Source organism: Neolamprologus multifasciatus, chromosome 1, assembly GCF_963576455.1.
Source record: "Neolamprologus multifasciatus chromosome 1, fNeoMul1.2, whole genome shotgun sequence".
In the NCBI taxonomy this organism is placed as follows: domain Eukaryota; kingdom Metazoa; phylum Chordata; class Actinopteri; order Cichliformes; family Cichlidae; genus Neolamprologus; species Neolamprologus multifasciatus.
Window position 1 is genome coordinate 24,966,400 of NC_140439.1, and position 15,926 is coordinate 24,982,325.

Below are 15,926 nucleotides of genomic sequence, written 5' to 3' on the forward strand. Positions count from 1 at the left end.
CACCTTTCCCAAATGCACCTGGAGCTAAAATGACGGCAGCATATCCCTTTTTATTTATTCCTTTATTTTTTCGTTTTTTGTTTTAAGTCTGTAGCTTTTTGCTGCAGATTATTGTTCAGAATTCCTGAGCTTTTTATCTTTTAAGTGTTTCAACAGATTAAAGGACAAGTCGATAATATAAGATATATTTTTAGACTGAATTACATGAAAATGTCTCAGTGCTTCCGATGGCAACCAACATTTATTTTCATTACAGTTAATTTATATACATTAGTTGACCAAAAACAAAAAGTGGTGTTCCCTGACTGGGTCAGCATACCAAAACCCAAAATGTAAGATGTTTACTTTCATAGAAGAGCACAAAAATGATCAAATGTTTACGTGTGAGAACCTGTAACACACAGTTTCTGTGTTCTAATATGTCTTTGTACTGTTTTTCTACAATCTTTGAAAGTTTTATAAGGGCAACATCTGCTAACTGTGGGTTTGAAGAAATGTGCTACCTTTTAAACTCTCAGCATTGCAAGGGTTTAGTTTAGGTCTATGTTTATGACCTGTAACTCAAGGTGTCGATATGAGTGCCTCCAGACAAACATCACAGATAATAATACTACATCACTGACACTGTCAGCTACATCATTGACACAAAATCACACTAAATATCACAATAGTCCAATCAGCCTGTAATTTTCACATTAGTTTTACAAATCAATGTATAAATTACAGCATTATGCAATTGAACTTTATTGTTATTATTGTGACATAACCTGAAGTAAGCCATGAGGCCAGGTGTAAACAATATTAACTTGTGCAGCGGTGAAACAGAGACTGCTCTGAAGCAGCACATTCACCCACCTACTCACTCTTTCAGGCTTTAGCTATCTCTTTCTCACACTTGCTGTTTCTAATGGTCAATGTAACCATAAAAATCATTATAAGAAAACTTGACGTATTATCAAATCTGGCTCATACTAATATCATCCAGTTACTGTGGCTCATTCTGACAGTGAATGAATGAGTCTGTGAGCAGCATTGAGTGGACCATTTCTACTTTTCCATAATTTCTCTCACATAGATACTGTTACTGTTACTGTTGTGAACTGAGCGGGCAATAATAAACCCAGTAGTAGTACCTAAACATGATAGCAAAATTAGATAGGTAGATAAAAACACAGTAACCAGTCCAGTCCCCATTTTAGCACTCAGTGTTTTTGACCTGTGCCTCTTTGATTATTTCAGCTTCCTCATTCTTCTGCGCTGACTCTCCCTTCTCTGCTTCCATGTCTTTCCCCTTGAGTTGCTCCCCCCTTTTTGTCTCCCCCTCTCCCCTCCTCTCCTGACCACAGCTTGACTCAGGAGAAACAGAGGCAGATGTTCCAGGAGCACACAACTGCGCCCCCTCCCCTACACCTCCCATTTGTACTGGATAAGCAGTTAACCCCCGGAAAGAATTGACCATACAAGCACGCACACACTCGTACAAAAAACACCGCTGGCAAAATCTATACAGGCTCAACAGTTGTCCAACTGAATGAACAACACACACACTCATACACAGTGCTGTCCAGAGCCCCTCAGGGTCTCTGATAGTCACCACTCTAAGGTCACGCCTGATGTCAGTGTTCAGGGCTCATGGTCTCTGTGGGCAGCTGGCTTGGCTAATCCTGCTGCTGCTGGAGGGTGCTTCTCAAACTAAAGGCAAACCCCTCCTCAGAGGGAGGGGTTTTTTTTGGTGGGGGTGTTCACTTTGTTCAAAGTGCAAGCAGGGGTTGTTTGTTTGTTTGGTTGGTTGCTCTTTATAAATCAAACATTACATCAAACATATCAAACAGCAAATAGCAGGATCTTGTAGGCTTTGTCCCATTTCTGCACAGTCCTCAGGAGTAGATTTATTTGTAACTCACATTTTGTGGTCACCCATAAGATTGTAAACATTTTTATTGTAAAATGATGCAAGAAAATGCAACAAAAAAAAGACAAATTAAATTCCATTCAGTGTAATGAAAGAGATATTGTTTGAAAAAAATCTGAATATTTCATATCAGTATTTCATGAAAAGTATTTTTGTGTTACTGAAATGTTTTTATAAGATTCCCTAAAATTATGAGAATGTCTTCAAATGTCTTGTTTAAAGCAACCAACAATCCAATTATTACAATAATAATAGTAATAATAATAATTTGGAGTGAATAGAGCTTCACATATCTACATAGCGGCACATGTTCTGACACACAGACACACTCACACACACTGGTATTTTTTCTTTACTTTCACATTTCTGTCAGTGCTTTGTCGCCACACTTTGTCCCATTGTATGATAACCATTATGTTACAAAATATAAGATAAAAAATAAAACGTTTTCCAAGTAATCTTTGGAAATGTGTGAAACTGGTAACAATTGCTTTATTTTCTGTTTACTAATTCATTTACTTTTCCTGTTACTTAAACACAAGCACTGGAGCAGGCAGTCTTTTTATGTGATGTATATTCTATAGAAGGGCACATTTTGACGTTTGAACCAGTTCAAATGATAAATGTATATGTAGATTACATAGAGTGTCGCAATGAGGCTGACAGATGGTGTAAGTCGGTATATTCCTGGCCCAGGTGAGGTGAGCCTCCTGATCACAATGCTGCTGTTAATGAGATAATCTATCTATCTCTCCTACAGCAGTCCCAGCATGTGTGCGTTAATGTTTACGGTCGGTGTGATGGCGATGATGTGGAGGTTCCCACGACGGCCATCCATCCATCCATTTCTTGGCACACACACGCACACACACACGCACAAGCCATATGGCCACCTCATACCCGTTGCATGCCTCCACTGTGATTTGGCCGGGAGCATCCAGTAGGCCTTGATCCACCTACGGAGGCCACCTACTCTCACCCAAGAGGGATGAGAGAAATGAAGGAGCGAGAAGTGGAATGGTGGCGGAGAGATGGAGTAGATGAGTGAATGTAAACGGAGAAATTAGATGAAGGAAGCCATTTGGTACTTGGTTGGTGTTGTGGTGTTTGGTGAGCAGATGGCCGGGCTCGAGGAGGGGCGTGCCTTGTCCTCGCGACCCTTCACAAATCACACGGTTCTCCCCCGAGGGGCTCGCGACTCGCCGTTCAATAGGAATCAATGGGAATTACTTCGCAAGAGAAAGGGATGAATGGGCGGCGGGGCGCGAGACCTCTTCCTTTGTTGTTCCACTATGTGTCACGGAGCTCCTGCTCACGCGCGCGCACACAAACACACACACATACACGCACACACATAGACAACAGGAAAGCACTTCAGTTAAACAATCGACCTCCAGTTAAACTATTTTTTAACCCCACACGTACACGCGTGCACGCACGGTCACGCACACACAAAGGGGGATCAGAAGAGGGAGGAGTTTCTACTTTCTGCTGTTTCCTTAAGACACAATTAGAGAAGCTCTCGGCATAAATTACGTTTTAGGGTAAAATGTTGTCTTGATGCTGGTGAACGATGGAGAGGGGTCACTTTCCATGTAACCATGCCTTTCAGTCACGCTTTGCTGGCGTAATCGGAAAATGTGTGCCATGTCATGGTGATGAATGACTGATGGTATATTGGCCTGATACACAGAGGGAAAGAGCGCACCAGGGACCTCTGAAAGTCGGGATGAGTGTAAATAAAAGGCCTAGAGAAGGGGGGATTTTACGCCACGCCACATAGACGCATCACAGGCTATTAAAGGGGGTTGAAATCAACTGGCTAAATGAAATGAGCAGCTCTGAGCAGCGTCCTACAGCTAAACACACATACGGGTATGTGGAAAGACGGTGGCAGGCAGGGATAATAGCGTTAAAGCTTAAGGTTAAAGGCCTTTCAATCATTTTCAAGGGGTGTAAAGAGCACATCGCGGACACGCAACCACATCAGACATGTATACACTGACCCGGAGGGGAGAACCAAGCAGCGTCATTAAACTTGTGCATGGTGGCACTGCGGCGCTCCCGCAGCAGCCCGTCAGCGCCGTGTGCGCCTGACATGACAGGCCGAAAGTTGTGCATATGTTATCTGTGGAGTGTGAATGAAGGCCTTGTTTGTGTACCGCGGCAAACCAAAGCAGTAATGATATGCAGACGGAGTAGCTTCCATTAGAGTTTTTAATTAAGCCCCCCCCCCCCCCCCTAAAAAAATCTCCCAGTCCGCTCGCCCTTGTGAGTGCGCGCTACTGTCTGTAAACATTAGAAGAGGACTCAGTGCTTCAGTGAGTCTGACTGCTGCTCAAACCGCATTTAAAGGTTTTCATTTGTTTTGAAAATGTGGTGTTACATGAAACGGGCGGAACCTAAAGTGAATGAACTGAAATGTCCGAAAATAAATAGATAAGTATAAGTCGGTATTCAGTCTGCCAAACATATCTCTCATATGTAACACCATGTACGGTACAGTAGAAGCTGCAATCAGGTTTTAGCCAAATGATTTTTATATAACTTCTTTTATCTAAGTAAAAAGTATCAATGACATTAAAATGTATTTTTCAACAGACCTCTGGCAAAGAGGGCAGCATAATTTTCAACAAACACAACATTACAGTTCAATAAGGGCTGGGCTGATAATAATATAGGTACATTAACTAGAGTAAAAATACTTGTGAAACATGTAATTTCTTTGTTTTATGTATAATTCCTTCGTAAATCCTGATGAGTGTGGTCTATGTATCAATGTAAGTAAACAAATTGGACATAAAATCACATCGGAAATCGTCTTTTTACACAACAGCTATCTTTGGAGCCTTTCATTTCTATCTATATTGAAAAAACAATTGCTTAATTACTTGTTGTTTTCCTGCAGGGTTGCTAATTTTGTTTTAGATATATATATGTAATCCCGTGAGACATTAATGACTTGGTAAAGAATCACAGCACAGTTGGGAATGCCAGAGATAAGCTCAGAATAAATCACGCCAACAAGTGCGCATTCTTGCCCACATTTTTCTGCGGATATACACACATATGCAAATTAGACAGTGGACCCTGCGCAAGTTGTGTTGCCAACCTGGTGTATAGCGAGCACACTCTCTGACTTACACTGTAGCGTGAATAGGGTGGTGGTCTGCAGCATCTAATATAATCTGACTGTATTTCGTTAATATGATGTTTTATTATAAAACACATTGTAAGATTATTGATTATGCACCCGGCCATGTTTTCCCCTTCGTTCTCTCTCTCCCTCTCTCTCTCTCTCTCTGGTGCTGTATTATTGTGGGAGAGCAGGTGCTGCCGTCCCAATTACCATACAGCTGAAAGCACAAAGAGAAAAAAAACCTTTACTCCTAGTATGACTCCCCCCTCCCCCCGCCTCATATTCCCCCTCCTTTCCCCCATAAAGTCCCTTAATGACAGCCACGCGAGTGACACACCACCAAGTTTTTTTTGTTTTTGTTTTTTTTTACTGTCTCTATCAAACTGCAAGTAAGGGAAATACGCAGGCATGCCTACAAATACGGTCGGTGTGTTCGCCTGAGGCCACTGAACGCACTCTCGGAGATTTTTTTATATTCTCGAGCACCTAAAGCTGGTCATTATCCACTCAAAATGGCTCAAAATCTATTAACGATTAGAGGAAATCGATTGTATTCATTGAAAAATCGTAATGAGTTAAAATGAAGCTCTTTCTGGGTTTCACAGTTCTAATATTCAATGCTGTTTTGAAGAAGAGACTCGTCAGTCACATTTTTATCAAGACGTGGGTATTAAAATAACAGCACACTTGGTGCAGCCTACATTAGGAAAACAGCAGCAATGTTTTTATAATGAGGGCGCAAGTGGGGAGAAAGGCTGTAGGTCTCTAAGCCAAGAAATAAAGATAAAATAATAAGAATAGAGCGACTTGTTTTGGGGGTGTGGCATTGTGAAAACCACGGCAGGGGTAACACCATAGGAATGCAGCGGAGCAGATGGTCGTTGTAACGCAGTTGGGACGGCTGGCTGGCCGGCTGGCCATCCAAGGAACGAGCCAGGCCAAACCTTTACCATAGCCCCTCAAATATAAGAAGCCACGGTGCGTCTGGCTGCACCATGTGTATAAATCGCTTGATGGAGGATTTTGTCCAGAGGTAAAATAATTTGTCGGAATGTAAATGGGCCCAGTGCGTCCTAGAAGAGGGAGGCATCGGGGGAAGCATGGGGTTGTTGCACATTTAACAGCTCACTAGCCATTTGGTCCATCCCTTTGAGAAAAAGAGAGGAGGGGGGCGGGTTTAGAAAAGTTGTGTGCACCCCCTACCTCCCCCTTCCCTTTCTTTGTGATGGCCCCTGGGCGGACTTGTGGTGGTGGTGGAGGGAGGGGAAGAAGAGGAGCAGAGGGGCTCATTTGCATCTTATTACCCTTCGCCTGCTGGCCCCGTATAAAACCCTGCACGGGGCAGTAGACCCATCAGACACACGCACTGCCACACCAAGGAAAACGGAGAGGACCGCAGATTTGTTTTCTGTGTTTAGGATCAGCATATCATGATCAATCAAGTGGAAAAACAAACAAGCCCATCAAGAGTTGCTTCTTCACCGACTGATTGGAATTAACTCTTTCCATCGGGGATTTCATTCACGTTTCTTCGAGTGGATCAGTCTGCTGGGGATTACTTTGCACTGCAACAGCCTTTCTGTCACAAACTTTCGCAGTGTATTGGAAAATATAGAGGCGGAAGACAGACGCACCAAAAGGAAAAGTTTCACTACAACTTCCTCTTCCCACCCCCACTGCGCGTCAAAGACTCACCTTGACGGCGAGACACTGGGAAGGTTTTACAGGACTTTCTCCATGAGTGTTTGAGCCGGGCTGCACGGACTTGTGGAGCTTTCACTGGTTTTGAGGGGCTGTCAACACAATGGGACGCCTGTGTCTGCTCCTGGCTGTCAGTCTCACCGTACTCACCTGCCAGGTAGGTCCGATGAAAGCAAGCTTTAACATTAAAGGGTATTAAAATACCCTCTGCACATATTTTTGAATACAAACAGATTAAGATTGATTCTCAAGGGTCCTGCCTCAAATATTCTCGATTGATCGATCGATTGATTACGCGCGTGTGTGTGTTATAGGTTCTGTGCTCGGGCGTGTTTGAGCTGAAGTTGCAGGAGTTCCTCAACAAGAAGGGGATAACTGGGAATGCCAACTGCTGCCCCACTCACCTGCAGGGCCAGCAGCAGTGTGAGTGCAAAACTTTCTTTCGGGTCTGTCTGAAGCATTATCAGGCCAACGTCTCCCCAGAGCCTCCCTGCACGTATGGGGGGACTGTGACTCCCGTCCTCGGCTCCAACTCCTTCCAGGTCCCGGAGACCAACGCGGACAGCTTCACCAACCCGATCCGCTTTTCCTTCGGTTTCACATGGCCAGTAAGTAAAAGCAGGACATATCATAATAATATATATAATATTATTAATAATTTTGTGGAAATAATGATAAGCTGCAGTCTAGAGCTCAGTTTTGTGCATTTACTGTTTTTGTTTGTTTGTTTGTTTTTTCGGGCCCAATGCGTCAATTTTCACTGTTGGTAATTATACAGTTACCCCCAACCCCGAAAAAAAAACTTGAAGTCGTAGTTTTGAGGTATTCTCTGTCCCATAAACTTTGAGTAATGAAGGGCATTGACAGACTGAGATGTATTAGCTTTGAAGAGTGCAGAACGCAACAGATGCTCTCAAACTCCACACTTGTGAGGGTCTTTGTCAGCAGTGTGTGAGAGGGGCTATTGTAGTATTTCTGTGCTCTTTGGTGGGATAAAACGGGGAGGGGAGGAGGGTGTGTGTGTGTGTGTGTGTGTGTGTGAGAGAGAGAGAGAGAGAGAGAGAGAGCGAGAGAGAGGGAGATGTGGGGGTGTTCACCAAACGTCTCTCTCCTCCGACCAGCCGTGGTGGGAAATTTAACATCCTCTGAGTTGGCACATCATTGGCAGCACAGCGTGAAATTCCGCCTCGTTTGGTTTTACAGCGGTGTCAGAGTGTGATATAGGCAGGGGTGTGAAAAGGGGAGCAGGTACCGGGCCTTATTAGGCACCTAATCAACACGAGAATTAGGCTGTGAAGTTTATTGGGAGGCCTGCTAATGGCCCGCCTGCTCTGAAGGGAGGGAGGCCTGTAGGCTAAGCAGCTGTTGATTCTCTCTCTGTCTCTCCTCAGGGGACGTTTTCACTGATCATTGAAGCCCTCCACACCGACTCCCTGGACGACCTGACAACAGGTGGGTGACAGCAAGAAAAGGCAGTAGTGTAACTCAAAGACAGAGCAGAAGGCAAATAGGTTTTCCTGGTTTTCTTTCAAATGTCAGGTCATATTTTTCCCCGTTCAGCCATTTTAATAAGAATTAAGATCCAACTTTTTGAGACACACACCTTCCCTTGAAAACTAAATAAGGGTTAATCATTTCTAAACGTCTGCTGATTATAGTGTGGGGAATCAGCTAATTCTACATCTCAGTGAGGCAAACGTCCAGTGTGTTTTTGACGTTCTGGCATAAAATTTGGGTTTTTGCATATAATGGCACAATTTCCTGTGTGGATTCACTTGTCTCGTGATAATAGGCATTCTCAGATTTGTCTCTGGTGAGATTTGCTGTTGTCATCTTTAAGCCATCATCTTATCATTGCACTGAGGTTTTATGGTGTAATCTGTCTCTATTTGGAAAAAAACAGTTCACAAGAAAAGCATTGTTGCAAGCCAGACAGCAGATTTCACCTCTTGGCCTTTTATTTTTCACTGCACGACAGACTCCTTTTCAAAAACATGTGTGGCTGTCATTCTGCAGGAGCGCAAGCACATATGCTTCCGCAAGAACTGAAATCTGTAGTAAACAAAGGAATATAACTGACAGCTTCATGTGAATGAAAGGGTCCTACCCTGTCCTACGCTCTGCAGAAAAGCCATGCTTCACAACAACAACATGTGACTCACAACAAGCTGTGTGATTTACTTTTTCAGACAACCCAGAGCGTCTGATCAGCAGGATCGCCACTCAGCGTCACCTCAGTGTGGGAGAAGAGTGGTTCAGTGATGTGCAGACAGCTGGCAAGACTGAGCTGCGATACTCCTACCGCTTCCTGTGTGATGAGCACTACTACGGCGAAGGCTGCTCTGTTTTCTGCCGCCCGCGAGATGATGCTTTCGGACACTTCACTTGCGGCGAGCGTGGAGAGATCATATGCAACTCTGGCTGGAAGGGACAATACTGCACTGAATGTGAGTGGTTTTGGTTTTAATCAAGCAATGTCAGTAAGTCTGTATGGAGCAATGTGAGGAACATCCATAACTGAGAGATATAGTTGGCAAGCACAAACACCTTCAGGTTAGTGGTAATGCAGTAGTTAAAGTTTCAGTCCAATGGCAGCTGCTTAGATAAGCTGAAGGAGTGGCACGATCATTAGCAGCAAGCGGTGATGTTTACACAAAGTGCCTGATTCCAAAATACTGCCTCACAAGTGAGACGTGTTAACACTAGTTCCGGCTTAGTCTGGAATTACTGCCATCTTAAAAAAATAGTTCTTTAACTTTTAAAATGAAAAACACATAAGCTTTAAGGGGTTTTGAGTTTCTACCGTTTATAAACTACTTTTCAAAGTTAATTTTCCCAACAGTCATTTGCCTCTCTGTATTGTTTGGGGACTTTTTTTTTCACCTCATAATGCGGGGCCCGTGTGCAACAGGCGTCAGTTAGTTATCCCATAGCACCAGAGGCCTCCATTCTAATGAGCCGCAGTGGCTCCTCAGTAATTCACACGCCGCGTGCCTTCCATTAGACCACTGGGGCCTCCTCGCCCAAAACCTCCTCCCCGATTGGCCAAGTGGGGGTCCTGTATTGTTGTGGTTCAGGCTGTTGATTGGCCGAGCACGGTTGTGTATTGTTGTGGAGGGGGCAGCTGCTCGGTGAGAGGAGACAATGGAGCAGCTGTCTGGTGGTTAGTTCCACACAGACCAGCTGGCCCTTGGGGGAGGAGGAGGAGGGGGGGAGTGAGGAGAGACAGGATGAGCAGAAGAAGGGAAAGGATAGGAGAGGAAGATGAGAGGAGGGGATAGGTGGATGGGAGAGTAAACGAGGAAAAAGGAGGATCAGAAAGAAGAGGGAGGGATATGGAAAGAGAGGGGCTGAGGGTGAGAAAAAGGACTTCTGACCCACAGTCAAGGGGAGAAAGGAGGCTTTGTGTGGGAGGCTTTTGTATGGGAGAACAACCATGTTAAAAGAGAGGGCTTGTTGGCTGCATCCCCCTCGTTTGGTGACCAAAACTGACGTAGCTCCTTGTGTGGGTATTAAGGCCAAAACGGTAGCATTTTCAACAACTTTTGAAGCAATGAAGAAACCAGCAAATGTCAGCCTGTTCACAAGAGTGACCCAGTGACACCAATTACCCTCCAAATTTTACTCTTTTGCATTATAAGTGCTAAGAAGACCTCCAGAAGACATTTAACCATAAAGACTGGTGAATTAAGCCTCTTAATAATAGAGAATAAAGATACTCTAGAGACATGCCTGAGCAGGTGAACGTATTCGGCAGACAAACATGGCACCAGACAAGATGAATGACTCCACCAAATAGATAAAAAGGCCTGAGGGCCAACCAGATGTTAGACAAGCTGTCAGTGACTTGAAAAGGAATTAAAGTGATTGGAAGATTGATGGAGTGCAAACACACCTCATTTACAGTGGGTTACCTAAACCGTGCATGTTTCCTCTCTTTAGCAATCTGCCTTCCTGGATGTGATGAGGAACATGGTTTCTGTGATAAACCAGGAGAGTGCAAGTAAGTCCAGAAAAGCATTTTTAAGTTTTCATAAATTAATATGACAGTGTTTCAATATATTTTTTCTTCTGTTACTATTAGTGTTAAATAATTGTCGTGTTCACAGGTGTCGTGTGGGCTTTAGTGGGCGTTACTGTGATGACTGCATCCGTTACCCTGGCTGCCTCCATGGCACCTGCCAACAGCCTTGGCAGTGTAACTGCCAGGAGGGCTGGGGTGGGCTTTTCTGCAACCAGGGTGAGTTTACTGACACATTTACTACATGCTTAATTCCCGCTTGGACCCTCTTTGCTTTAGGTTTAAACTATATTTTTTGTAACGGTTGGTTATTGTTTGTGTTTCCAGATCTGAACTACTGTACACACCACAAACCCTGTCTTAACGGCGCCACCTGCACTAACACTGGCCAGGGCAGCTACACTTGTTCCTGCCTACCTGGATACACAGGCGCCAGCTGTGAGATCCAAGTCAGTGAATGTTCCGGAAGTCCATGTCGCAACGGAGGCAGCTGCACTGTGAGTATCACAGGAGAGGAAGACAGAAAGAGAGATGATGTGGAAACAAGAAACCTGTGTGTGACTGTTTACATTCTTTCCAATATAGGACAATGACAATGGATATAAGTGCACATGCCCACCTGGTTTTTATGGTAACAACTGTGAGTTAAGCGCCAACACCTGTGCAGACGGGCCTTGCTTCAACAGCGGACACTGTGTCGACAATCCAGAAGGTGGCTACTTCTGTCAGTGCCCGACGGGATATGCTGGCTTCAACTGCGAGAAGAAAATTGACCACTGCTCGTCCAACCCCTGTTTAAATGGTACATTTACTGATTTTAACTTCACCTAAACCTACAATTGAACCCAGGGTTAAAACATCCAGAGACTAATCACTGGTCTTTCTCTTAATCCCTCTCCCCTCTGCAGGTGCAGAATGTGTGGATCTGGTGAACTCCTACCTCTGTCAGTGTTCTGAGGGGTTTTCAGGTCCTAACTGTGAGGAAAGCGGGAGCAGCGTCTCTGGATATTGTCTCTCCTTCCCTTGTCAGAATGGTGGGACATGCCAGGAAACAGGAAGTGGCTACACCTGTAGTTGCCCCCCAGGTAAGACAACTCTTGACAAATTTCTTTATGTTTACATGAGTTTTTATGCAGCTTAGTGTCATTTTCTCAGATTCTTAAACCCTACTATTTTCACAGGCTATACTGGCAAAAACTGCAGCTCCCCTGTCTCCCGATGCAAACACAACCCCTGCCACAATGGAGCCACCTGTCATGAGCGAGGCAGCCGCTATATGTGTGCCTGTGTGCCCGGCTACGGCGGTCACAACTGTCAGTTCCTCTTACCAGAGATTGTGGATGGACCCGATCGAATATACTCTGGAAGTGAAAATCCTGATGATGAGGAGGATGACAATGGAGGATTCCCTTGGGCGGCCGTGTGCGCCGGCGTCTTCCTGGTTCTTGTGATCTTGATCGGATGCTCTGTGCTGGTGGTCTACATTCGGGTAAAACTGCAGGAGCAGCACAGTCATCACAGTGACAGTGTCCACAGTGACAGCCACGAGACCATGAACAACTTGACAACCACCAACAACTGTCTCCGCAGCGACAAGGAACTGGGAGTTCTGATGACAACATCAATTAAAAACACCAACAAGAAGGCAGATTATCATTCAGATCTCACTGGATCTCTCGGAGGTCTGAGTGGAATCGGTGGGCTCAATGGAACAGAGAAGAATGGCTTTAAATCTCGGTACCCTAGCGTGGAGTACAACCTGGTCCATGAGCTTCAACCTGAGGAGTTGCCACCATGTAAAGAGGAGGGTCACCAAGAGCCAGAGGCCAAATGTGAAATGCTGGATGAGTCAGATACAGAGGAAAGATACAGGAAGAGGAAAAACAGGTACACAACCAATCAAAATACATTCTTAACGGTTGGAATTATTTCATGCAGATGTCCCCTTAATCACTGTGAAAGCGTTTGTTGCATGAAGGACAACATTTCTGAATTTCTCTGGCCTTCTTTATCCCACAGTGATGCATCAGAAAAGAAACCTGTGGCCGAGTCACCGAGCTGCAGTGAAGCAAAATATCACTCATCCACCGATTTGAACTGTCACGCAGCGAGCGATCTTAAATATCAGTCGACCAGCGACGTTAAATTCCAGTCAACCAGTGATGTTGAATACAATGGTCCCGGTGACAGCAGGTACCAGTGCACCAGTGACACCAAATACCAGTCTGTTTACGTCATATCAGACCAGAAAGATGAATGCATCATTGCCACAGAGGTGAGTATGCAAAAATAGACCCAAATGCCCATAAAACACACAAAAACTGCAGTTCCAAAGACTGACTTTGTCCCTTCTGTATTACAGGTATGATACCAGTGAAAACCAGGTGGTGGTCCACATACACCAGCCCTGAGCAGTACAGCTCAGCTTGTCTCCAGGAGGTTTTACTCCTGCTGTTTGCTGCTGTTCCCTCGGATTTACCAGAGGACTTTGAGCCAAGGTGCTGATGAGCCCACTTGGCAAGGACTTAGTACTACGGTAGTACTACGGGTGAATTCTGGATATTTCTTGGATGGATGTAGGTCTAATGTTGACTCAACACTACGGACGGAGTACCAGGAGGCAATGCGAGCGCTTGTACAGACTTTGTACAGAAACAGCGTTGGCTGAGTACTTGTCTAGTCCAGTGAAGACTGTTGGCAAACTGATGAAGACGTCTTCTGCAGTTCAAGATGATTTACTGCTTGTAACAGGATGAACTCCAATCAGTGGAATATGGACTTGTATGTCGACAGTTGATATTGTAGTACCATGGGGTACTGATTGAATGGACAGTGAAGTACCTTTGGAGTACTGAGAATTTTTATAGTACTGTTGTAGTACTGCTATGTGCTGTGTTTTACAATGCAGTGTAAAATCTGTCATGGATAATGAGTAGTTCGAGTTCTGTGCAGTGCTGCAGAGCAGAGAGCAGAGTTGTAGAAACATTAAACTGTTACAATCTAGTCATTAAATATAAATTACAGTCTGAGCTTTCTTGACACAAATAAAACTGTGGGACTTCTTCTGTAGCAGCTCAACAGCTTTTCCTCTGCAGCACTGACAGAAACAATGCTGAGCTGGTTCTCAGCACAAACTAAAGAACTAAAGACTCCAGTAGTGACTGCAGATCGATCCAACATGGATTCTGTTGGGCCATACTGGCCTCTGACCCCTGAAAGTTGTGACACACAGGGAAATATTTTGGACAGAGCAACTTAGGAAACACTTTTGGCATTAGAGGACGAACCAAGAAGAAAAAATCCAGATGAAAGAACTCAAAACAAACATATTTGAAGCTTAGTTATCAGTTCGTGTATGATTTCTGTTTGAATTTGCTGCACATCCCTTTCCAGAACATTTCCAGAATTTTGTGAAATTGCATCAGCAGCTCAAATTGACAGTTTGGTCTTTTTCTTCCTGACCTCTAGTGATGCTGTTGATTTTTCCAAGTAGGCCGAACTGTAAAGGACTAGTCTCAACTGCCAAGACCTCATTGCACTATAGACGTGAGCGTGCATGTGTGTGAGACAGCACGAGTGTGTGGTTGTATGTGTGTTTGTGTGTGCATGTAGGAGAGTTCACGCCTGTGTCATTGAATGCACTGCTCACTTCCACTCCCTTCACTCTTCCACTGTTAGCCAGTTCAAGGACACCATCACCCTGCCTGCCGTTGGTTGAGGTCATTTGTTTTTATTTTATTTGTTATCTAAAGAAAGATGTATTCTTTTAATTTAATTATGTAATTATTTGTGCTCCATTTCATTGTGATTTTTTTTAATTAATCCTGTTATAATTTAAGTTGGATTTCTTTTTTTTATCTGGCAGATAATGTATGTATGTAAGTATGTATGCATGTATGTGTTAGGCACTTGAGACCACTGTGACTGTGTTGTATTTAAGAGAAAAGTCTGATGTACAGAGCCTGTCATTTTTAATACTGGAAAAAAGGCGCAATATTTTTCCAAAATAAAAAAAAAAGGAATGAAATACGGCACATCTGGTGTTGAATGCTTGTTTTTCCCTTTCTGCTTAACGAGGGATTATGAGAAGTACGCAACATGCTCTTAAAAGCTGTGTAAATTAGCAAAGCATGAATACTCGGCCGTTCTTACATTTGTAGGTTATTTTAAAAAAGTAATCTGGAAAATTGAAGCTGAGGGATTTGATGTCACTTAGTGATAGTATAGTAAGTGTTTTGCATTTGTGTGCGTGTGTGTGTGTGTGAGAGAGAGAGTGTATGTGTGTGTGTGTTTGTCTGACACAGCAGAAGACTGTCTCCTTGTGGAACCACTAAATGAGACAAAGACACACCCCATAATCATAGAACGCTTAGCTAGCCTCCTCTGAGGCCAGACCCATCTCCTTGTGTGTATTGTAATATGTGCGTGCGTGTGTGTGTGTGTGTGTGTGTGTGTGTGTATGAATGAAAGAGAGAGGGATTGCATATGTGCGTGTGTGTATTTACTTTAGTCTGCATCTTTATGTGTTTCTGAATTAATGTTTTTTTTCTATGCTCCTCAGAGTCCAGGACTATTGGGGTGTGTGTGTGTGTGTGTGTGTGTGTGTGTGTGTGTGTTTGTGTGTGTGTGTGTGTGAGAGAGATCTTGTTTTAAGCACAGGGGTATTTATAGCTGAAGAGAGAAACCACCAGTCTGGATTTAGTCCCAGTTGCCCCTGCCTGCACTACTCCGTGTGTGTTTAAGTGTGTGTGTGTCATTCAGCGACCACTGGGAGCACAGAAGTAGTCATCAAAGAAACTCATCTGGTTTGCAGTCTTATATAAACACACACACCACATACACAGGACGGTGAAATTGGATGACAGATGATCAGAAATTTACTGCAATTACAGAGGACACACTGTATTAAGTGTCGACATGGAGCACAATAACACACACACACACACACACACACACACACACACACACACACACACACACACACACACACACACACACACTCCAGGAGAGGTCATGGACTGGCTGACTGAAGTAAGATTTGAACGATGGAGTAGAAAGAAAGTTCACAATTCCTTTCCAATATTGACACAGAGCCACATTAAGGGATGAATCTTTCACATCCTAACTGATTGTACAGAGCAGCAGATCACACC

General features: G+C 44.0%; 1 protein-coding gene across 1 annotated transcript; it reads left to right on the plus strand.

The window, feature by feature from the left end:
• The first annotated feature begins 6,134 nt into the window (after nt 1-6,134).
• dldh (dihydrolipoamide dehydrogenase) lies at nt 6,135-15,411 on the plus strand. The gene is made up of 12 exons (XM_085159115.1): nt 6,135-6,909; nt 7,067-7,360; nt 8,144-8,204; nt 8,942-9,199; nt 10,695-10,755; nt 10,862-10,992; nt 11,101-11,270; nt 11,359-11,575; nt 11,682-11,858; nt 11,955-12,660; nt 12,793-13,048; nt 13,136-15,411. Exons 1-12 carry the CDS (start codon nt 6,856-6,858, stop codon nt 13,139-13,141), a joined length of 2,391 nt encoding a protein of 796 aa, XP_085015241.1. The 5' UTR covers nt 6,135-6,855; the 3' UTR covers nt 13,142-15,411.
• Nucleotides 15,412-15,926: the final 515 nt, after the last annotated feature.